Raw genomic sequence first — 21221 nt, 5'->3', positions numbered from 1 at the left:
CAGTGTAATCCGTCTCTGCTTCACCAACTTTGAACTGATCTATATTCATCTTGGAGCGTCCCGGATTGTGTTTATAACACTCATTTTGCTTCTGACACACGCACGGTGAGGGGGTTTTTCTCCCAGACTGTGAAAGATTTCTGGTCCAGCCAGTCTCTTTCGGGATGGACGAGCTCCAAGTCGAATGCAAGTGTCATCTTAGCCAGTATAAGTCGCATCTGAGCCAAAGCAAGGCTGCAGTAGATTGTCAGTTTCCCATTTCACACAAGCCACGGAGTAGAAGGAGAAAACCTTACTTCATCCCTACACAATTGCGGGGACCATAAGCGAAGGGCTTCACAACTTCTCTCTTATCGTTTGCATAAGCATGACCACCAAGCCATCGTTCGGGCACAAAGGCGTTAGGGTTGGTAAAATTTCTGCTGCTATGGTTCGCTGGGTACTGTGACATGTACACCGCGGTTCCTTGAGGAATGTAGCGTCCACTGATCGTGGCACCACCAGGCGGCACCACACGTGGTAGGCCAGTGGGAATTGGCGGGAAGAACTTTATTAGATCAAATCAGTATAAGGGATACAGTCGATGCATCTTAAACTCACTCGAAGTCCCTCATTGATGACAGCGTTCAGGTAGGGCAAACCTACCAGCTTATCGAGGTCATTGACGCTAGTATTGCCAAAAGTGTCTCTCACCTCACTCCGTAGCTTCTCCAGTTTGTCCGGATTCTTCAACAATAGATATGTCGTGGCAGCAAGCGCGGTCGATGGAGTTTCGGCGCCGGCCACCATCAGGAAAAGGGAGTTCATCTCCATCTCAGGGAATGAGAGACCATTTTCACCCCGATCTTTGGCGATCTCCGTCATGAAATCCGGTTGTGTCACCTCCCGGTCGAGACGCCTGCGCACTAGATCTTGCATGTGCTTGAGCACCTCATGCCGCAAGTTCATCAACTCAATCATTGACTGTGGGAAGATCCATGAGGGGAACCATTTTGTGATCGTGAAGTAGTTGCTCGCAACCAAGTGGGTGGCCGCGGAGTCGAGCTTCGATACAATACGGTTGAAGTTGTTGTCGGCGCGTTTGGAAAGGCATCCAAAGGATTCTCCAAAGGTGAGATGGCCTGTTAAATCAAAATTTGTCCAGCTGTACCACCGCTCAAGGTCGACAATGTTAGACTCGGACCTAGCTTGCTCTCGCAGTCCATCAATGAGACTGCCAATATACTCTAAAATCAGCGGCAGCTGCTGTCTGATGGCCCTGTCGGAGAAGGCATGTGACATTGAGCGTCGCATTCTCGTATGGTCCTCAGGAAGTGCAGACCCAATGCTGAGCTTGGATTCTTCGCTATACCCGAACCACACAGGGTCTTTCAGAAATTGCAGTGACTTCTGCTTCCCGGCGTGAAAACCTAGGGTGCATTCTGTGAGCGGGTTGATGGGAACTGCGGGCAAGAAAAGTTACCATAGATTTGCTGCCATGCCGTTTCCCCAGAGATAAACGAGACTTCGTCCGGGGCCACTCTGACAGCTTCGCCATACCGCTCATGCTGAGCAGTTATCCACCGAACCATTGTGCCCCGTAGTAAATGTACAAAATAAGGAATTCTGCAGGCGGCCGCAAATTTTGAACCAGGAACATGGCGCAGGGGATGAAAGTAGATATTGTAACATGCGACAGCAAGCAAATGGAAAATATACTGTGATATCTCAGCTAACTGCCACCGTGTGTAAGCGTGTCAATGAGGCAGGACCTACAACGGCAAATAGATATCCAACTACCTTGACGAGACCCAGTAGGCCTGGGAAATTGCTTGCCAGGGCGACCATGATGCCGCTTTGTCGAGAGAATGCTCACCACATCGCTTCAGACCATGGCTACCATATTTGTGTCGATATACATAAAACTGCATCCATGTGAAACGATTGGCCCAGATGTCGTACGCCGAAACCGTGGCCGTCCTGTTCGTGGCGGCAGACGGACTTCGGCTCACCAAGATCAGAAGTCCCAGTCTCGACCCGTCAATGCCGCCTCGTTCTTTGAAACCCTCGCCCAATGCCGACGAATGAGCCGCACCAACCTAATCGTCAAATCCGGTAATCCTGATTGTTGAACACTGATGGCCATCTTTCAGCAGTCAGTTGTAGTTGAGCTGACAAGCAGCCACGGCCTTCTGCCAAAGAAGCCATAAAGAGGACAGCCCTTGCTCGACACCTACTTCCTCACCTTACTTTCTTCTTGCTCCGTCCGCCGAAGGATCACTTTCCTTCGTTCGAAAGGCCCCGAAACCAACTAGTCACTGTTTACTATGGAGCTCTCACAGTAGGCCTGACCCGTCCAAAAAGTGCGGATCGAAGAGAAACTGACCCGAGACAGCATGGAAGACCAAATCTCTCAGAAGCAGACTCACCATTCAGAGACTCAAGTTTCGGAAGGCATTGGTGAGGTTGCACCAAAGGTGCATTTCAAGCTATGGAGCGCGCTCGGCTATCAGTATTGCGCCCAAGTCACACCACTGGTGGTCGGCACCTATCTTTCCCTGACAATCGGTCTCGGGGGCTCTGCAGGGTACTTTTGGTGCTTTGTTTTTGTCGGAATCTTCCAGCTCATTTTCTGCCTGGCCGCGGCAGAGATGGCTTCCGGGATACCACATTCTTCAGGTTAGTAGACAAGATCAACTTCCATATCAAATATCATACTCAATTCGCTTTCCTCGACAGGTCCAGCCCACTGGGTTATAGTCCTCGGCCCGCCTAAATGGTCTCATGTCATCGGCTACATACTTGGCTGGGTCACCAACTGCGGTTGGATGTGTGTCTGTGCAGCATCCTCACTCTACCTGGCCCAACTCACAATGGCCCTCATTGTCGCATCTTATCCAGATTTTGACCTCCAGCCGTGGCATACTTACCTGGTGTACATTGGATACTCCTTGTTGGAGCTCTTCCTGAATCTGCCCATCATGTTCAAAGTCCTCAATCTCCTGTTGTCCACCAACATTGTCTTGATCAACCTGACGTCTGTTTTCCTCCTCATCGTCTTACTGGCAAAAGCCGGTCCGAAGCAGTCGGCATACGAGGTTTTCGTCCACTTTGTGAACGAGTCTGGATGGTCCTCGGATGGCGTTGTCTTTTTTCTTGGAGTTTTGCCCGGATTAGTGGCCTTGGGCGCTTTCGACAATGCTTCTCACCTGACCGACGAAGTCTCAAACCCATCGAAACAGATCCCACAAGTCTTGCTAGGCTCGACTGTTATGGGATTTTTGACAGGAGTACCAATGATCATGGTCTACGAGTTTTGTAACGTCGACCCGGAGAGCCTTCTGGAGCCCGTTGGTGGTCAGCCCATCGTTCAACTGATTCTCAACGCCACGAATTCCTTGCCCTTGACAATTGTGGGGACGGTAGCGATCATGTTCTGCTTCTTTATCGCGGGCTGTTCTTACTGGATCAGCTGGTCGCGCCTATACTGGTCCTTTTCGAGAGAAGGAGCTTTGCCTTTTGGAAAATACATGTCAAAGCTGTCTGGCGACCAGAGCTTGCCGATCAACGCTCTCTTCTTGGTCACCTCTGTCACGATTGCGCTGGGCTCAATCCAGCTGGGTTCCGCCATCGCCATGAACGCGCTCCTCGGTGGCGCCGCCCTCTGCACTGTCTCCGCGTTCGCTGCCTGCTTCGCATTCGTCACCGCGGCAAGGCGGCATACGATCCCAATCGATGGCTCAACCTCGGACGCTTTAGCACACCGTGTTGCGCTATTTCTCTATTGTGGCTCCTTTTTGTTTTGGTCTGGCTTTCTATGCCACTGTATCTCCCAGTCACTCCAAAAAGCATGAATTACACCATTGTGGTAGTTTGTGGCTTTGCTACGCTCTCCGGGCTGTATTGGGTCTTTGTGTACTCCAGAGCTCGGGTAAAAGGTACAGAGGTATATATTGCCGACCACGTCGACAAATGATCCGGACGATGTTGTGCTCAATTCTGTCTACACAGGCTCAGTTCTCATTTTCCGGCTCCAGATATTGGAGGACTCAAATGTCAGAAGTGCTTGTTGAAAGTTTGCTCAGAGGCTCCACCTGGCGATTCATGATGTTTGCGAGAGAGGCGTATGTGAGGAGCTTTCATTGATAGTCTACCAAAGATGGCCACTTTAATGGGCCTGTTATGCCTTGAAGGCGAGGGGCAGAATCAATCTAATTCCATTCTCGTTCAAGCCGTCTGACCTTGGGCGTGATGAGGCTCCTTCTATGACAACGCATCGAAGCTGAGTGAAGCTGCACACAGCTTGGTCAAGCAAGAATCAGGTCTGGGGGAAGCCGACCACGGCTATACGATTTGCCGGATGTAGTCTGGATTCCAGTTTGATTCTTTACCCAACAGAAGAATTCAATATTCCCAGCTACAGTTGATCGACCGAACTGCCAGGAGTGCACTCTAACTACGATCCGCAACAAATTCTGCTGCCCCAGGGACTTAAGTTTCGAACATGCCTTGATGTAGGTGGCTCTTGCAAGTGCCTATGGCAACAGGCTGATTAGAAGCGGAGCCGCATAGAATGCAACCCAACGGTGCAGAAAACTGAACGGACTGCATTGAGTCCCAAAGAAAGAAGGGCTTCCAAGCATCCACTATCGCCTACTGTTTTCTCCACCAAACCTCCCAGGTCAGAACTTATGCCTCTCACCCTGCTCGGTACATGGCCTTCACCTTCTCCACTGTCTCTTCAACCCCAGGATATCCAATCTGATCGCCAATCTCGGAATAATTGGCCTGCCAAAGACCAGGACTGTTTTTGGGGTATTGCGACCTGAAGCCAATCATGCGTTGTGCTCGCAGACTCAGTTTCCTCACGATCTCAGGTGGTGTGATATGGACGTACGCCTCTTCTGGGGTGAGGTAAGAGGCCTGGAATGCGAATGAGATGGCTCTTCGCTTCTCTGAAGAAGTCCTGTTAGCTCCCCCGCCATGAACGGTCTTTCCTAGGATGAAACATGCATCGCCGGCTTTCATCACCGCAGGCACAGTATCTTCCGGTGTTCCATGTTCCGCGAAATCGGGCCACTTGTGAGAACCAGGAATGACTCGGGTAGCGCCATTTTCTGGCGTAAAATCCGTCAGGGCTACCAGGAAGTTGATGATGGCCTCAGGCGCGGTAGGGCCTATGTTGTTAAAGACCTGGTATTGTCCCTGGTCGCGATGAAGCACCTGAGCCGGATTCCCCGGTCCGATCTCGATGAGTTGCGCGCCAGTCAACCAGTAAGTGCCGGATTCTGCGTGGAAGATTTGCTCCGACAAGTCGTGGACAAGATCGTGATCGAGCAAATAATCTCTAAATCCCTTGCTCGCGGTGGTTAGTCCAGTAAGGCGCTTGGTATTTGATCCATGAAAAATTTTGATCGCCTCCGAATCGTGTGTCGAGCCTGGGGCTAGCACTTTCAGTGGCTGCTCAACTTCCAGGTTGATCGTTGCCACCTGATCCTTTGAAAGCAGCTGCTCGATAATCACGCCGCCAGCTTCACGAAGCGCAGCCAGGATTGGTGACGCCCCTGCAGAAGCAGGGACATGAGGTATTGAGGGAGTCTGAATCATAATGGATGGTATTTCGGGCGTCCTCGGAGAATCGAAGCTCGAGGCTACCCAGGATCGGTGGGGAGAGGTTGAATAAGAATGCCGAACCCCTCAGGTCACTGTACGCCCACGGGTGTCGCGCCTCCGCGATCCGAGGCCTCGCTATCTAAAGCCCCATTAGCACTTCCCCAGATTCCTCGTCAACACTTCACTCAGTCTTTCGCCTGCTGCCCGAGTGCCGCTGTACCGCTGCATCGCTTTGCCGCCCTACCGCTGTACGGTGTGAGCCGTAGTATGACAAAGATTACTCTCGGTGAGGTCGAAGGGGGTCTGGAGGCTCCTATTGATGACAGCGCGATTTGCGAGAAAGGATGAGTAAATGTAAATCGCTCCTACTTGTGTATATTCGTTAACGACCGAGTTCTTGCCAGGCTCGTTGGCATCAAATGAGCCAAGCAGTATATTCGACATAGGCAGAGATCCCAGGTTGTTTGCGTCTTGGTCTGCGCGAATAGACAGGTCACTGCAGAAGCTCTACTCAACCATGAAGGTAGCTCTTGCCGGTGGCGGTCGGCTCGCTCATTATCTCGTCGAAGAGCTTCCAACCTTTGGTATCGAGCCTGTCATCTTGACACGAAGCAAGAAACCATGGTTCGAATCGCATGGGATAGAACAGAGGCTTACCGACTACTCGGTTCAATCTCTCACCAAGTCACTGTCCGACTGCGATGCCGTAGTCTCAGTTATCCTCGACTACACTATGGCCTTTACCGAGGCTCGTCTCAACCTTATCAAGGCAGCCCAGGAGAGCCCGAAATGTCGTCGGTTCATTCCTTCTGAATACGGAGGAGATCTTGAAGAACAGCCAGACCAACCACTTTTCTACAATGCGAACCACGAGCCAGTTCGAAAGGTTCTGATGGAGCAGAATACACTCGAATGGACCATCGTAAGCGCGGGGTGGTTTCTAGACTACCTTTTCCCGGAAGACTATCGACATTATAAGGGCGATATCGGCGAAGCATTCCCTCTCAACATTGCGACCAAAACTGTGGTGATACCGGGTACTGGGCGTGAGCTGCTCGATTTTGTTTCAGCAAGAGATGCAAGCAAGGGCATTGGCGCCTTACTCAAGGCGCCTCAGGGCTCCTGGGAGCCATACACGTATTTGTCCGGGTGTTCGCTTTGTTAGCTTGATGTGATCGCATTCATGAAGGAAAGGTATCCGGACCTCGTTATCATGCATAAGACGCTAGGAACAATGATTGAGGAGGTGATCAAGTACGGATCTGACATGACTAGCATTGTTGCGCAGTATCAGATATTCTCGGTCTCGGGGGCAGGTTACTATTGGCCTAAAGCTCAACGTCAAAGGGGGATGTACTTCCAAGGGGTCCACTTCCAATCTATCAAGGACATGTTCGAGGAATTCGACGAGAGAACAGCGAAGGGTGAAGTTTTCATCATCTGAGAATGTCCAATTAGCATATATGTTGACGTCTTACCTCTCGTGCCAGGCTCATACACTCTTTTGTAATTCAGGATATACAGGCCAAGGAGACGCTTCCGTATCTACACTGTAGTATAACCTCCTGACTACTTATGATCCATGTTGGCACTTGCCATGGCGGCAGAGGAATTGAGATTCTCGTACCAAGAGTCCATCCAAGAGGTAATGGAACCCAGCAGGGCGATAGCAAGGACAGCGTAGTAGGCGAGTCACACGACCTGCACAAGAGATTGCCTTGCCTTCCATCGATAAAGGCTTTACTTTACCTGGAAAAAGGGTGGGATGAAATGCCGCGGTGCAATTCCTGGCGGCGTAGGGTGGAGAGAGAGGGAGTTTCCATTACAGGAAGCGCCATGGATCGATTGCTCGATCTTGAAGATAATACCGTTGGCAACCACTGCCGAGTGCCGCTGCACCTGCAAGAATGTGGGCTGCTCGAACTGCACTCCAACAGAAGATCTACCTGCCCTTGGTTGCGACTCTCATCTCCATTCGTCAGCAGTATATAGCAGCTTTAATCCGATTGCGAAAAGGAATAGCTACTCTTCAGGCTCGCCCGTGCGACAGCTCCAGCTTCACGAAAATGGCGAGCAATGTGAAATATCTCAACCCTGACACCATCCATACCGTCCAGTCTTACTCCCATGCCGCGGTGACAAGATCCAATACTGTGCTGGTTGAAACTGCTGGACAAGTTGGCATCACGCCGGAGGGAAAACTTTTGGAAACTTACGAGCTGCAAGTCGCGCAGGCATTTAAGAACCTCAAGAACGCCCTGGCAGCCGCTGGCGCCACACCCGCTGATATTGTGAAAATCCGATTCTACATCAAGGACTATAATCCGAGCAAACTTGCAGCCCTCGGCCATAGTCTCCGCGACTTGGTAGATGGTCAGAATGCACCTCCTTCGCTCCTGCTTTCCACACCATCACTTTCGGACCCCAAGTATCTCTTCGAAATTGACGCGACTGCGGCTGTCTCCTATAACCAAGCGCGGATGGGTAACGATAAGACCATCAATACCGACGTGGTTGTAGTGGGAGCTGGACTCAGTGGCTTACAAGCTGCTGTTGACCTCCAAAGAGCGGGAGTCAAGTGCATCGTTTTCGAGACGTTGGACCGAATCGGAGGGAGGACGTACTCAGTGCAAGCATCGGACCTTAACAATGGCATGGTTGACCTCGGTGCTGCATGGATCAACGATACGACCCAGGACAAAATCTGGGCCTTGGCTCAAAAGTACGGCATGGGGACTGTGCAACAGAGAGCTGAAGGCTGGGACTTGGCTGAAGGCGAAGATGGGACCATCAGCAAACAGGAATACGGCTCGCGTGCGGTAGGAAGCCGCTTCTTCCTCTCATATTACTACCTCCCTTTCAAGCATTCTCGACTGACTTTTGCCCTAGTTTGCTCCGGAGGTGTGGGAAAAGCACGTCGAGCCATATTTGCAGGACTTGGACGACAAATCCAAGGGCATTAACCTCGAACTACCGGCGGCTTCGGCTCGAGCGCAAGAATTCGACGCCATCTCAGTTGCTGACTACGTGCGCGAGCACCACAACCATCATGCTGTCTTGAATCTGTCAGCCTCACTGCTGAGGTCGATGCTGGGCGTGGAGCCAGCAGAATGCAGCTTCTTCTTCTACCTCACCTATATCGCAACCAATTATGGCATATGGAATATGATTTCTGACAGAAAAGGCGGGGGGCAGTACTTGAGAGTTAGGGGTGGTGAGTATGGAAATGTAGTCCAATTTTCGTGAACAGTGATTTGACCCGCAACTAGGTACCCAGCAATTCTCTCACCATCTCGCTTCCGAGCTACAAAATGGTACGATCAAGCTGTGCCACCCAGTGAAGCGGATTTCACAGCTCGGCGATGGCCAAGTCAGAGTCGAAGCTGGACTCAGAACCGTTGTGTTGTGCAAAAGGGTCATTGTTTCAGTGCCAACCCCCGTCTACTCGACGATCCAGTTCTGTCCCCCGCTACCTACTCCTAAGGCGCTTCTGGGCCAGTCCACTATCTTGGGGACATACTCCAAATTTGTGCTCGTATTCAAGGAGCCTTGGTGGTACGAGGGCTCAACGCCATGGTCTGGTTGCTTGAGTTCGGCCAAAGGACCGATCGTGTTCACCAGAGACACATCGTTTCCCGAGGACAATCTTTGGGTCATTACGACATTTTGCGTCGGAGGTCCCGGGCGGACATGGTCTTTCCTGCCCGAAGCAGCTCGTCGGAGGACTGTGTTAGACCAATTCCGTAAGATTCTCTCGACCGGATTCAAGGACATACCTGACCCCATTGCGATGCACGAAATGGAGTGGGGGAAAGTTGAATCCTGTCCAGGAGCACCCTGTCCGGTGACATCCACGCATGTTCTTGCAGCGAGCGCTGGAAGGTCGATGACGGCCCCGTTCCAAAATGTCCACTTTGTAGGGACTGAAACGGCTTCAAGATCCAAAGGCTTCATGGACGGTGCACTTCGGAGTGGGTCGAGGGGCGCCGAGGAAGTCATTCGGAGCCTGACGTCGGCAACCGCAGCTTCTCGTTTATGAAGTGGGTGGCAAGAGAGCCAAGCTTGCAAAAGCCTTCCAGTTTCGCTAACGGCGGTTGAAAGCTTGGAGCTTCGTGTGGCAGAATTATGCCCGGCCTAATCGTCGTCCGGGGTGTTTAATTGAGCGCCTTTTTTGAGGAGGTATCTGTGTATTTGATTCAGTTCTGTCGTGCCTCTCCTATTCCGAGCGTGATTTCCTCCTATATACAAGTTCTGGTGTTGTCAGGAGTCTTTGTCTGAACTTCTGAAACTGACTGGAAAGTCTGATGAAGCGCTGCCTGTAAACTACAAATGCGGCAGGACGCCAACACGGGGGGCTCGGCGAGGGAGAAGACTTGAGAACTGCTGATTGAAGAAGCCAGAAAGAGCTGTGCAAGTATAGATCTCTCTGTAGCTTAAAGGTAAATATATATATATATGGTACCGTTAGAGAGTGTTAGTGCCCGCGGCTTGTTTCCTTGCCCTCTGAATAATGGTTACGAGGTTCGGGGGGAGTTAGCCGATATTTCCCCCACGGACCTTGTTCGCCGAGTGAAAGCCAAACACTCCAATTGAACAGGGGCGGAAATTTGGCGCCCCATAACATACCGGAGCTGGTCGAGGTGGTGGAGCTGATGTACCGAGAGCCTAAATCTTTTCCGAGCGCCGCAACATGAGATTGTTCCACGTCGAAATCCATGGCGATATACATAAAAAGCCAGCAGCATGACCGTTCATCTCTTCTCACAACGATGACAGCACCCGTTCGGAGCTCATCGTCGCAATGGGATTGCAAAAGAATTTTGGCCTAATCTTTAAAGCCATCCCAGATGAAGCGCCTGTGATGGGAGAACATTTAAAAGTTGAAGATTGTCCCTTCGATGTCGACCAGAAACTCGAGAGCAACTATGTCCTGGTACAGAGCCTTTTTGCGTCCATCGACCCTTATATGCGCAGTTTGCTGGTTGCCCCTAGTTCGGACACCTACCAAGATGCTTACAAGCTCAACGAACCCATCTGGGGTTTAGCCATTGCGAAAGTGCTTAGATCAGAGTCGAAGCAATTTCAGCCTGGCGATGTCGTCTCTGGGCTTTTGCCAATGGTGCAATTTTCATACGTATATACTGGAGACGACAATAAGGGCGCATTTAACATTAGGAAACTCGAGAATCCGTTCAACCTTGAAGATTATCGCCTCTTCCTCGGACCGCTTGGAATGCCAGGCCTCACTGCCCTCTCGTCTCTCTACGACATCGGACAGCCGAAGAAAGGGGAGACCATCTTCATCTCGTCAGCTGCCGGTGCGGTGGGACAGATCGTTGGGATTCTCGCCAAGCACGAAGGACTGAAAGTAATCGGGAGTGTTGGCTCCGACCAAAAACTGGACTATATCGTGCAGGATTTGGGCTTTGATGGCGGATTCAATTACAAAACGGAGGATGCGTTGGTTGCATTAAAGAGACTAGTACCCGAGGGTCTTGATATCTACTACGATAATGTCGGAGGGACCCAGCTGGACGCGGCACTCGAGTCGATGAAACTCTTTGGAAGGATCGTGGCCTGTGGGATGATTTCTGACTATAACAACCCCCCGGAAAAATGGTATGGGGCGCGGAAGATCATGTATGTGATCGATAAGCGACTGTCAATGCGTGGCTTCATCGTTTCTGACGACAATATGGGTCCTCGGTACAAGGAGAGACACCAGCAAACCGTGGGGAAATTGCTGACCGACCCTCGGCAAAGGGCAAAATTCAGAGTTGATGAGATGGGGGACGTGCAGACTGCTGCTGAAGCATTTGTGGGTATGCTTGCGGGCAAAAATTTCGGAAAAGCCGTGGTCAGAATGGCTGTTTGAAGAGTGATGGTCATATTGGCAGAAGTGATAAAGAGTTTGAAAGGCGCCATGATCAATCGTTGGGACCTTTCAGTTCGATTGAAGCGGCACGCGTGTTTTCTGTCCTATCAGCTTCGGTAGCAGCCGCTGCTGCTTGAAATGCTCATACAAAGACATAGCCGCCGTTGGCGCAGGTGACGCTTCCTGTCACCCACCTTGACTGTTCCTCACATAAAAATGCCACTATGGGCGCGACATCGCTCACTTCTCCAATCCGGTCCCCAGCTGCGGTCCTGGGATGGATTAATCTTTCCGCCTCCTCCGCGCCTGGAGTATTATTCCACCTGGGCAGTAATCATCAGTCATTCATCAGTGTTTTGCCCCAAGGGAGGGGGTCTGCAACCATACATATCTGTTCTGATTGGACCGGGATTGACTGCATTCACGGTAGCCTGGAGCTCTCGACCTACATATCACCCTTTAGTACAGGTCCATGCTCGAAAGGGTGGGGTACAAGTCGTCCACGATTAATAGAAGAAAGCAGTCTTCTTACCTAACTCGAAAGCCAAAGTCTTGGTGATGCTCTCAAGTGCGGCTTTGGAGGCGGCATAGGTGATAGCGGAAGTATACGCTGCGGAATTGTTAGACCAAAGGCCCTTTGAGGTTGTAGCTTCTTGTCGCTGGGTCTCGAGGACACTCACCTGCGCGGGCAGCGGTCGAACTGATGTTGACAATGCGAGCGCCTTTCCGCAAGCTTGGGCGACACTGCCGAACCAACATCATCGGAAATAGTACATTTGTATGGAACACCTGGTCGAAGTTCTCCTCGGTCACTTCAGCCAGCGATGCATCAAAGCCATAAGCAGCGTTGTTCACGACGATATCAATGGCTCGTCCAAAGACCTTGTTGGCCTCTGACACTATCCTTTCCGCCGCTTCGGTCGCCTTTGCGCAGTCGGCCTGGACTGCCACCGCCTTTGCACCTCTTGCGGCGACGCTGGAAACGGCGGCCAAAGTTTTATCAGCGCCTGCCTTGGAGGAAACGTACGTTATCAACACTGATGCTCCTCTGCGGGCAAGCTCTTGCGCAATTTCGGAGCCGATTCCTGTTGCTGAGACTGAGCGCGCTGAACAAGAGTGTGGCCGGGTAACATACCCCTTGAGCCACCGGTCACTATGGCGTTCTTGCCCTCCAGCGACAGCGACAGCGTCATTGCTGTACTGCAGTCTCTTTATGTACAAATTACTAAAACGTAGTCCTTGCAACGATCAGAATGACAGAAGGTCTCGAATAGCAAAACTGTTGGACTAACGAAAAACTTTCACCGAAGAGCTTTTACAGAGAAGAGCAGACCCCGAGGTCATCAACACCGCCACTTTGCAGTAGAGGAAGTTCGACGGCCTCTACGAAGATGGCTGTTCGTATCTTGTACGGCAGGGGATGCAGCTCTGCTGTTCTGTAACGGTCACGGTCGCTTTGATGGCCCTCGCACCGCCGCTGAGCGAGTTTGTAGACACGATGACGTGCGAGAAAAGGGACAGCCACGCCGGCCACGACGCTGCCAATGCGGTACACTGTAGGAAAATCCTGGTTCTCGCAGGGACCCAGCACAGAGCCGGAGTGCCGTGAACATGGAGATCGCAACCCTTTTCGATCAGTGCCGAGTGCCGTCTGCCGCCGTCGCCTCCCAAGGGCGGCACCAATCCCGCCCACGTTGATTTGTTGATCGACTTAGTGTTCGTCTCACTTTCGACGGCCTCGGGATTTCGGGATTTTAGTGGGCCAGAAGCGAGGTGCACAAGGGTGCAACAAGAGGGGTCACCAAGATACGAATAAGGGACTACCAGCGGGGTAAGCGCAGGTCGAAACCATTCCCAGCTCCAGCTCATCAACTTGTGCAACTGGCCTGCGCCAACTAAAGAATGGCTGGTTCGGTAACCGTCATGTTGCTATCGTAGTAGGCGACGACCTTTCCGCTAGAGTGCTGCACATCGTTGAAGCATTATTGCAGACTTCTGGTCATTTGTTTTGATCTGGAGCCAGATTCCAGAGCTCGCACACATTTATTGGAATGAGCTCCTTCCTGAGAGACCGCGCGCGTCTCGTGTGCGTTCGTTGTCACAAGCGAAAGGTACACCAACCCTCACATAGCCGCAGAGATCAAATCGCTGAATCCTGGGATCGTAGATACGATGCGACCTTCAAGAGAGCGAGAACGGCATCTGCACAGCCTGTCGCCGTTTGAATATCGCCTGCGTGTAAGTTTTCTTTGGTTTTACGAATGCTTGACTGGGAATTGACCGTTTTCCGGTCGTCGCGAAGGGGTCCGAAAGGCCAGGAGACACTCGGCGATCTCGCAATCACCATTAGACCTGCCACCAGCTGGGCAGCCACCCATCGGCCACAGTGACTCCACCGTTCCTGATGAGTCGCGTTCGGCGAATACAGTCTGGTCGAATCAACCAATTCTCCAAAGGCATGGACCGCGTAGCCGGGCCTTCATCGCAGAGCACTCTGTACTGCAACACCTCGACAACAAGGACCTTGCCGACGTTCCTGCCACATCCACGCAACCACAGCCTGAGAGTCGCCGCATGTCACCTGCCAACGGCAACAGATCAAAGGTATTGAAAGCTTCCGAAGCCGACGTGCTCCCCAAACCAGCAATGCGACGTGCCTTGTACGATGCCTTTTTCACAAATCTGGCGCATGTACTCCCTCTTGTCGATCGTAAGGAGCTTGAATCTTCAGACTCATCTGTTCTGCTTCAACAGGCAGTCTGTCTTGCGGGTAGTCTGTTGCGTCATCCCAATCTCCCTGATAGCTTTTCTCGAACCAATGCTTTCTATGAGAAGGTTAAGCTGTTGCTATGCCTGGATACCGAACCCGACATGCTGTCGGTCATCAAAGCTCTTTGCATCCTGACACTGTGGAGTCCTCATTCGCCCGAGACTGTAAGCTTGAATGGAGCATGGCATGCGACGGGATCTGCGCTACGGCTAGCAATACAGATGGGCCTGCATCAAAATTCAACCTACGAAGCCGCGTCTGACGCGAAGAGTCGACGGAGAATATGGTGGTTTCTTTATGTGAGCGGCCTGACGATTCTGTAGATATCACGCGGCGCTGATCCCCGTTTACAGGCAAGTGACTGTGCGCACGCCCTCATTACTGGTCGTCCTCCAATGCTGAGGCCAGCAGACTTCGATGTTTCCCCTTTGACGCTTGCCGACTTTGATGATCAGCAAGATGAGGCCGCGAAATACTTCATTGCCGACGTTTCTCTGGCCCACATTATGGGTCAGCTTGCTTCCAGACTTCGAGATCAACATGCTGATGAGGGGGAGGGATGCATCCTAGAGCTCTTGGTGGAATGGATCGACAAATTGCCTCCAGAGCTCAATCTCTTTAGCTCGACGGGTCAAAAAAATCCGTATAGCTTCCCCGCCACCGAACTTCACATCTGCTATTTTGGGGTTGTCATCCTCTCACAGGCACTCACACACCAGCGCGAAAAAGGCTGGCTCTGTTCAAACGTGTGTCTAGTCTCTTCCGCCTGCATTACGCACTTGTACGAGGAAATCCTGTACCGAGAACAAGTTGCGCTCCTGACGTCGATGCATCCCTTTTGGTGCCTCATCGCCGCGCTGCCACTCTTCTATTGCAGCACAGATACAGCAAGCATAGAAAAGCAAAGGAGAGAAAGTCTAGACGCTTTAAGAGCCGTCATTCAGCAATTGAGTCCGCGACATGGGCTGGCACGAACAGTGACACGCAAACTGCTCCGCCTCGACCGTCTTCGCACGGACATCATCTCACAGCAGACTACTCTCGTCGGCGATCACCCTAAGCTAACGGCGATTCCGAATCATTTTGAAAAAGCACAGCACATTGACGAGCTTTTTCCTCAACTGCGTATGTGGCTAGCTTCCCACGACGTCTTTATACAAAACACGATTTTAGAAAAGGTTGTCGAATCCATCGAATTGACCGAAAGACAATCACATCACGAAGCGACAACGGAAAATGTACACTCGGTCTTTGATGCGCTAGGTGCTTCAGCGTTTATGGATTCGGTATTTGATGACAACTACTTGGACGAAGACTTTAGCTTCGACCTTTCGCCCTCATTATAAATTTTTTAAGTCGTCTATCACTCCGTAATTGGGCGTTTCACCATTATATGAGGCTGCTGAGTTTGATGAGTATGCCAATAGATGCTGATAACCAGGAGATCCCGATTAAACTCCTCACTAGAGCTGTCTATACCTAGTGTAGGGGTAATACGGAGGTGGCCACATGAGATATAACGCAACAAGCTAGAGTGGCAGGCAAAACTGGTGGCACGCGCCATGGTGCACGCCGAGTGTGGACATCCCTTTTGCAGGGCCACTTGGGAATCATTGATCCGACCGAGGGTCTGCCTCAAACTGGCCAGGGGAGGTGACTGTGCTAGCCGCACCCAGAGGTTGGGCGGCAAACTCTGATGCTGTGAGCATCAGCTCCCCCTTTCTCACCCAATGGTTTTACTGATCATTCAGTGTGCTCTTGGCGCCTTGCGACGACTTAGCTCATCTCGTTCAACCACATCCGCAAAGCATCACAATCTCGCGACCACGCTCCTTTCGTCCCTAGTGTGCCCTCACAAGGGAAAAAAAAAAAACACAATTCCACGATTGCTACTACCAGAAGCCGGCTCAAAGATGGACAATATCCGACCCTATTGCCGTCTTGACGGGGTATTCATTTGTAGGAGGTAGATAGAGAGTACGATCCAAAGAATCCATGAACAGATGCGTCCATTCGTTCGGCGCGTCTTGCACAGAGTCCGGCTCCTGGTCACCTGCCCATGAGTCTCTGAGAAGGCACACTGGATTAAAATCGAAGTCGAACCCTAAGGCTACTTGTCGTAGGCTACCGCTCTCGAGGAGAAAGCTCCAGGACAAGAACAGCACCCCACTGACCTGGGTGCAAGATTGCTGGATGAAGGTCTGTCGAAGGATTTCTTCGATTTCGCGCATAAATTTGTGTGGACGATGGCAGCCAGCTATGTGTAAGACTAAATCCGTATCTGGGTTTGTTGAGATATACTCTCTCCCTATTAGTGCTTAAATTCTGTCGTATATAAAGCAGTCTATCTTTTGTCGGCCGATCTTGACTTTGAGAAGCTTTCTAACTTCGGCGCCAGAGCCCGTTTTGGCTAAGATTGATTCGTGTATATTGATCGTTTTGGGAAAGGCACCTAAGAAAAATATCTAGAGCAGCTGGCTCCTGGGCCGTCCTTCGATCTGTACAGTCAATGTATGCTAGATACGTATCGGCTGCCCACGGTGTGATTTTCAAGTAAATCGAGAGGTCACGATTAGTCATGGCAAATGGTTCACGCCCATTTAGAGACTCTCCCGACGATAAAAAAATGACATTCGGAAAAGTAGGCCGGACTGGGAGCAAGTAGGCCGGAAATTTTCATTTCCTTCATTGACCAAGCAAAAGATGGAATGGTCGTCGTTATACTTGATGATTTCTTCCTGAAGTCGAAAGAACGCTCGCTGTCCCTCGCCATAAAGAAGTGACATATTGGCACCAAACAAACCCAGCAAGCAGTATGCACCGTCTTCGGCACGGGTTGTGACTCGACTAGCAGCCCAAGACATTCTCTGAGCAACGGAACTCTCTGCTAGATTCCTTGATGTAAGTACTGTCATAGGAATACGGGTGATAGCAGAAATCCGTCCAGCTAGAGCTATTTTGCTCCCTAGCTTCGCCATTTTCGATTCGTAGAAAATAGCCCTCGGTGGGGCAAGCAGCTCCTGCAGAGCCCATCCACACTTTAACCATCTGCTTTTGGCGATGGATTTCTTTCAGTTTGGGTTTTCCACGTCGCTAAGATAAACGTAGCAAAGCTTCGCACCTTGATATCAGTTGTACATCGAATTTATAGCCTCATTGAGCTCGGCACTGCTCTGCTTGTTAATATAAACTCGGTCACTCGCGCCGAACTCTCAGAGGCTCGCAGGCCTGGCCGGGACTGCCCCGCTTCGGGACTGTGGCCCTACCGCTTTGAATCTCACACGTGTCATGTGACCAGGCTCAACGTCGGCTCAGACCTTGTTCCGTGGATCAATTCCATCACAAGGTATCCACATTTTCCTCTCCAGTCATTCTCAGGAAGACTAGAGTCTTGGAAAAATTGATGTACCTAAGGGACGCACGGCCATCAACAATTCAAGTGTTTATAAGCGAGTCTTTAATTTGCTGCTTTGGATGGGGGGACCAAATAACCAAATTTGACGACCGCTCGATTGTTGAGCCGGAGAACGACGTTGGAGGTGTGCGTCCCCGATAAATGATTATGTGCTGCGTAATCTGACCAATCGGGTTTGTACATGGACATCAGTTCACAATCTCTTGGTCTGTGGCAGCTAAATGATCTTTAGTCCATCATCGCGGTGGAGGTATGTAGTTTTCCGTTGTTGGAGGACTTGAGCTAGAAGATTTGGGGCACCAGTATGCCAAGACCCAAAATCACGTGCCAAAAACTTCAATCAACTGCGCTAAAATCTTCTGGCTTGACCAGGGGAAACTGCACCACTTTGGACCTCCATATGGATCTTCCTGCGTTCACGCCCGCTCCTTATGACTGCTGGATCGTCAGAGTTGTCAGCGTAGCGGTTCATAACCTAGGCCATAGAACCCGGAGCGCATATCGGCTACAAACACTGGTCCGTCTCTTTGTTGGTGGCCCCGATTGCTCAAGATGTAACGGGCGCTGGAATTCTCCGGCCCGGTTCGCCTCGATCTCAGACCTGAAGGCCCCAAGAACGGGACCTCGCGCATCGATTTGCTAGGGTATCTCTTCACCCAGAACGCTGCGAAGCACTTCCACTTCGCTGCCAGTCACCCAGCCGGTCAAATGACCGTGAGGGCGGTGGAAGATCTCCTACGCACAGAGAACAGCCATCGATATACCACATGAGCGAAAATGGCGGCTGTCGGTGGTGAGTGTATGCGCTTTTCCGTATCTCACATCCCGCCCGCGAATCCGATGTGTTGGCCAGATACCTCGTACAGATTCAGTGTCGCGAAAGACCTCGTCGAGACGACACACCTTTCCCGCAGGTGTCGAAGAAGAAATGACAAGAGTGATGACAAACAACTATGCAAAGACATTGGCTCCATCCCCCCCACAACCTCCAGAAAGACGCACTCTCCTAACCATGGAGCTTGGGCCACAAAGTCTTTTCTTCCCCCTCGGTGGAGTGAGAGAATCACTATCTCCTAGGCTCACCGGGCCCCCCGGCGGGGTGAGCTGGGCTGCTGTCCTACCTCAACTGAGACACTGCCAGTCACTCAGTCCGTCGGTCCCCGATCGATAGACCGACCAACCGACCGACCGAGCTACCAGCCGCCTACCGATAGGCAGATCAGGCGCTTTCACCGGCCGGCGGGCGAGATTTCAGGGGCGTTGGTTGTTTTTTCAACTCGGAGGGGGGGAAGGCTGTGGCAGTCTGTTCGATAATTGTCGGCCCAATTTATATCATAGCCAACGCGTTGGTTTCGCAACGCATGTAGGTGGTGTCTTCTCATGGTAGGCATGGGGCAAAAGAAACGGCAGCAAGACGGATTTCGTCTGAAATATCCAGTACAATGAACCCTTTTTTTCTTCTTCTTCCGGGCAGGCCGCCCTGATATGCTGCATAGTGCCCGATGTGGCCAAGCTATGCTGAGCTATAACTATAGCTACTCTATACCTGGTATGCATTAGCACCTCCATCCAGGTCGGACGTTGCGACCGGAAGACGATAGACCTAAATGCTGTCCAGGAAAATCTATGATCGTACAAAACCCCAGGACACATCCTAATGTCCGGGTGTGACATGCTGTCCAGTAGGTAAAATCTTTTTCTCGTGTCCGTTTCCCATATCCTGATTCCAATTCGGTGGATCTCATGGTAAACGAGTGATCATGAGTCTCGTGGCGTCGAAGGGTTTCTCTTTTCCGCATTACGGTCATTAGTGTGAAGTTGCGCAAGTATGCTGCTTGTCAAAAAGAAAGAACCAAATTCTGAATATCGTGATTGCGTCGCTTTTGTTTCCCTGGTTGTCGTTGGGGAACAAGAAGAATCGAAAGGCGTGGTAGGTGGATCGGGAGCAGAAGACAATCTTGGTGCCGACATTCATCTCGGCTGTTCAAAGCAAGGCAGCAACCATCATGGCAGCAGCTGCACCAGCAATCTTGAATCCCCCGGTAGCCACTGGTGCAGCGGCCCCGGTGAACTGGCTGACAACAGGAGCGGCTGGTGTCGTCGAAGGGGCAACCGATGTCGTCCATACCGAAGTGGTAGGAGCAACAGGCGTTGGGGTCGGGGTCATAACCGGCGCCGATGAAGACCAATCGTTCCACTGGCTGCTCGAGGGCGCAGGAGCTGGGGCCGCGGGGACGCTGGACGACCAATCGGCCCATGTGCTTGAGCTTGTCGCGGGAACGGGTACCACGGGCGTAGAAGTTGTCCAATCTTGCCACGTCGCCGTTGGAACTGGAACAGGCGCAACAGAAGAAGTCCAGGTCTCAACTGGGGCTGGAGATGAGGACCAATCTTGCCAGGAGGAGGTCGGCACAGAAACCACGACTGAAGACGTCCAATCTTGCCAGTGAGATGAAGTCACTACCGGCGCTGGAGAAGAAGGCGTCCAATCGGCCCAGGACGTTGTCTTAACCGGAGCTGGCGGTGCCGAAGACCAGGCTTGCCATTTTGAAGTCTCGGCGCCTGAAAAGACGTTAGTACTCGTCATTGAGGAAGAAGTAGAAGTAACCGGGACAAGATTCCACTCACCTCCGTTTCCTCCCTTTCCGCCTTGACTTGACCAGTCTCCCCATTGACCATTGTCACCGCCTTGGCCTCCCTGGCCGCCTTTGCCGCCTTGACCTCCCCATTGACCACTGTCACCGCCGCCTTGGCCTCCTTGGCCACCTTTGCCGCCTTGACCTCCCCACTGACCATCACCGCCGCCAGGTGCTGCGACAGCAAGTGTGACGAGTGCAAGGACAAGTGTCGATCTCATGGTGTGGTTGGGTATGATATTAGTGTATTGACAAGTAATGTTTGAGGTTGTATAAGTATTGAATCTCGCGTGAACGATTGGCCTTTGAACGAAGGACTATGCTTGTGGGAGGAGAGAATGAATTGACTGTGAGGATGAATAGAGAACACAATGCAAAGGTCAGGGAGGGGATTCAAATACTTTGTAAAAGGGAGACTCACGTCATGCACGACCAGGGAGGTTGACAGCTCAGGCGACGTGCTCCATACGGTGTGACTGGGAAACCCTAATTGGGCATTCAGCCAACTCGGTGGCTCTATTCAGGAGGCAGGGTCCATGTGGTTGGATGCAAAAAAGACCATCTTGGTCCGCATCAACGAACACCGCAAGCCCAGATGGGCGCCATCGTGGCAGCGTCACCGGCAAGTGGAGTATAGAAAAGGAGAACAGACTGGGCTGGGGCGGAATCGGCGAGCGGGATGCTGCTGAGTTTGTGGCCCACACATGTATACTTGTATACTTGTGCCGAGTCCAGTCTGCTGTTCAGGGGGGGGGTTCCCAGCAAGGAAGGTAGAAGACACGGTGAGGGAAGAAGTTGGCGGAACATGTGTCAATGGGAAGAGGTTGGATTCAAGCTGAAACCGCACTAGGTAACCCCCAGCCAAGCATGTTTTGGAAGGCTGGACGTGGTTAGAACAGGCGCAAGGGGCAACCACGAGAAGAGCGAGCGAAC

At 51.6% G+C, this 21221-nt stretch overlaps 11 protein-coding genes across 11 annotated transcripts; 6 read left to right on the top strand and 5 right to left on the bottom strand.

Moving 5' to 3' along the window:
* Positions 1-80: 80 nt before the first annotated feature.
* On the bottom strand, positions 81-1571 carry A1O5_13267 (uncharacterized protein; the record flags this gene model as incomplete). The annotated part of the gene is made up of 4 exons (XM_007753833.1): positions 81-234; positions 297-547; positions 601-1409; positions 1463-1571. The coding sequence occupies 4 exons, from the start codon at positions 1569-1571 to the stop codon at positions 81-83; spliced, it is 1323 nt and encodes a 440-aa protein (XP_007752023.1).
* Positions 1572-2375: 804 nt separating this feature from the next.
* On the top strand, positions 2376-3833 carry A1O5_13266 (uncharacterized protein; the record flags this gene model as incomplete). Its single annotated transcript, XM_007753832.1, has 2 exons — positions 2376-2658; positions 2719-3833. 2 exons carry the CDS (start codon positions 2376-2378, stop codon positions 3831-3833), a joined length of 1398 nt encoding a protein of 465 aa, XP_007752022.1.
* An 844-nt stretch (positions 3834-4677) lies between these two features.
* A1O5_13265 (uncharacterized protein) lies at positions 4678-5586 on the bottom strand (the record flags this gene model as incomplete). The annotated part of the gene is made up of 1 exon (XM_007753831.1): positions 4678-5586. One exon carries the CDS (start codon positions 5584-5586, stop codon positions 4678-4680), a length of 909 nt encoding a protein of 302 aa, XP_007752021.1.
* A 523-nt stretch (positions 5587-6109) lies between these two features.
* A1O5_13264 (uncharacterized protein) lies at positions 6110-6757 on the top strand (the record flags this gene model as incomplete). Its single annotated transcript, XM_007753830.1, has 1 exon — positions 6110-6757. One exon carries the CDS (start codon positions 6110-6112, stop codon positions 6755-6757), a length of 648 nt encoding a protein of 215 aa, XP_007752020.1.
* Positions 6758-6805: 48 nt separating this feature from the next.
* Positions 6806-7036, top strand: A1O5_13263 (uncharacterized protein; the record flags this gene model as incomplete). Its single annotated transcript, XM_007753829.1, has 1 exon — positions 6806-7036. The coding sequence occupies one exon, from the start codon at positions 6806-6808 to the stop codon at positions 7034-7036; it is 231 nt and encodes a 76-aa protein (XP_007752019.1).
* Positions 7037-7658: 622 nt separating this feature from the next.
* Positions 7659-9631, top strand: A1O5_13262 (uncharacterized protein; the record flags this gene model as incomplete). The annotated part of the gene is made up of 3 exons (XM_007753828.1): positions 7659-8411; positions 8482-8806; positions 8862-9631. 3 exons carry the CDS (start codon positions 7659-7661, stop codon positions 9629-9631), a joined length of 1848 nt encoding a protein of 615 aa, XP_007752018.1.
* Positions 9632-10393: 762 nt separating this feature from the next.
* Positions 10394-11467, top strand: A1O5_13261 (uncharacterized protein; the record flags this gene model as incomplete). The annotated part of the gene is made up of 1 exon (XM_007753827.1): positions 10394-11467. The coding sequence occupies one exon, from the start codon at positions 10394-10396 to the stop codon at positions 11465-11467; it is 1074 nt and encodes a 357-aa protein (XP_007752017.1).
* A 142-nt stretch (positions 11468-11609) lies between these two features.
* Positions 11610-12660, bottom strand: A1O5_13260 (uncharacterized protein; the record flags this gene model as incomplete). The annotated part of the gene is made up of 5 exons (XM_007753826.1): positions 11610-11790; positions 11855-11912; positions 12000-12077; positions 12148-12552; positions 12603-12660. 5 exons carry the CDS (start codon positions 12658-12660, stop codon positions 11610-11612), a joined length of 780 nt encoding a protein of 259 aa, XP_007752016.1.
* A 1381-nt stretch (positions 12661-14041) lies between these two features.
* A1O5_13259 (uncharacterized protein) lies at positions 14042-15583 on the top strand (the record flags this gene model as incomplete). The annotated part of the gene is made up of 2 exons (XM_007753825.1): positions 14042-14536; positions 14591-15583. The coding sequence occupies 2 exons, from the start codon at positions 14042-14044 to the stop codon at positions 15581-15583; spliced, it is 1488 nt and encodes a 495-aa protein (XP_007752015.1).
* Positions 15584-16652: 1069 nt separating this feature from the next.
* Positions 16653-17422, bottom strand: A1O5_13258 (uncharacterized protein). The gene has a single exon (XM_007753824.1). It carries the CDS (start codon positions 17213-17215, stop codon positions 16838-16840), a length of 378 nt encoding a protein of 125 aa, XP_007752014.1. The 5' UTR covers positions 17216-17422; the 3' UTR covers positions 16653-16837.
* A 2214-nt stretch (positions 17423-19636) lies between these two features.
* A1O5_13257 (uncharacterized protein) lies at positions 19637-20509 on the bottom strand (the record flags this gene model as incomplete). The annotated part of the gene is made up of 2 exons (XM_007753823.1): positions 19637-20214; positions 20281-20509. 2 exons carry the CDS (start codon positions 20507-20509, stop codon positions 19637-19639), a joined length of 807 nt encoding a protein of 268 aa, XP_007752013.1.
* Between the last annotated feature and the right edge of the window lie 712 nt (positions 20510-21221).

The sequence above is a fragment of the Cladophialophora psammophila genome (genome assembly GCF_000585535.1).
Source record: "Cladophialophora psammophila CBS 110553 chromosome Unknown aczJe-supercont1.45, whole genome shotgun sequence".
In the NCBI taxonomy this organism is placed as follows: domain Eukaryota; kingdom Fungi; phylum Ascomycota; class Eurotiomycetes; order Chaetothyriales; family Herpotrichiellaceae; genus Cladophialophora; species Cladophialophora psammophila.
This window is presented reverse-complemented; position numbering and strand designations above follow the sequence as displayed.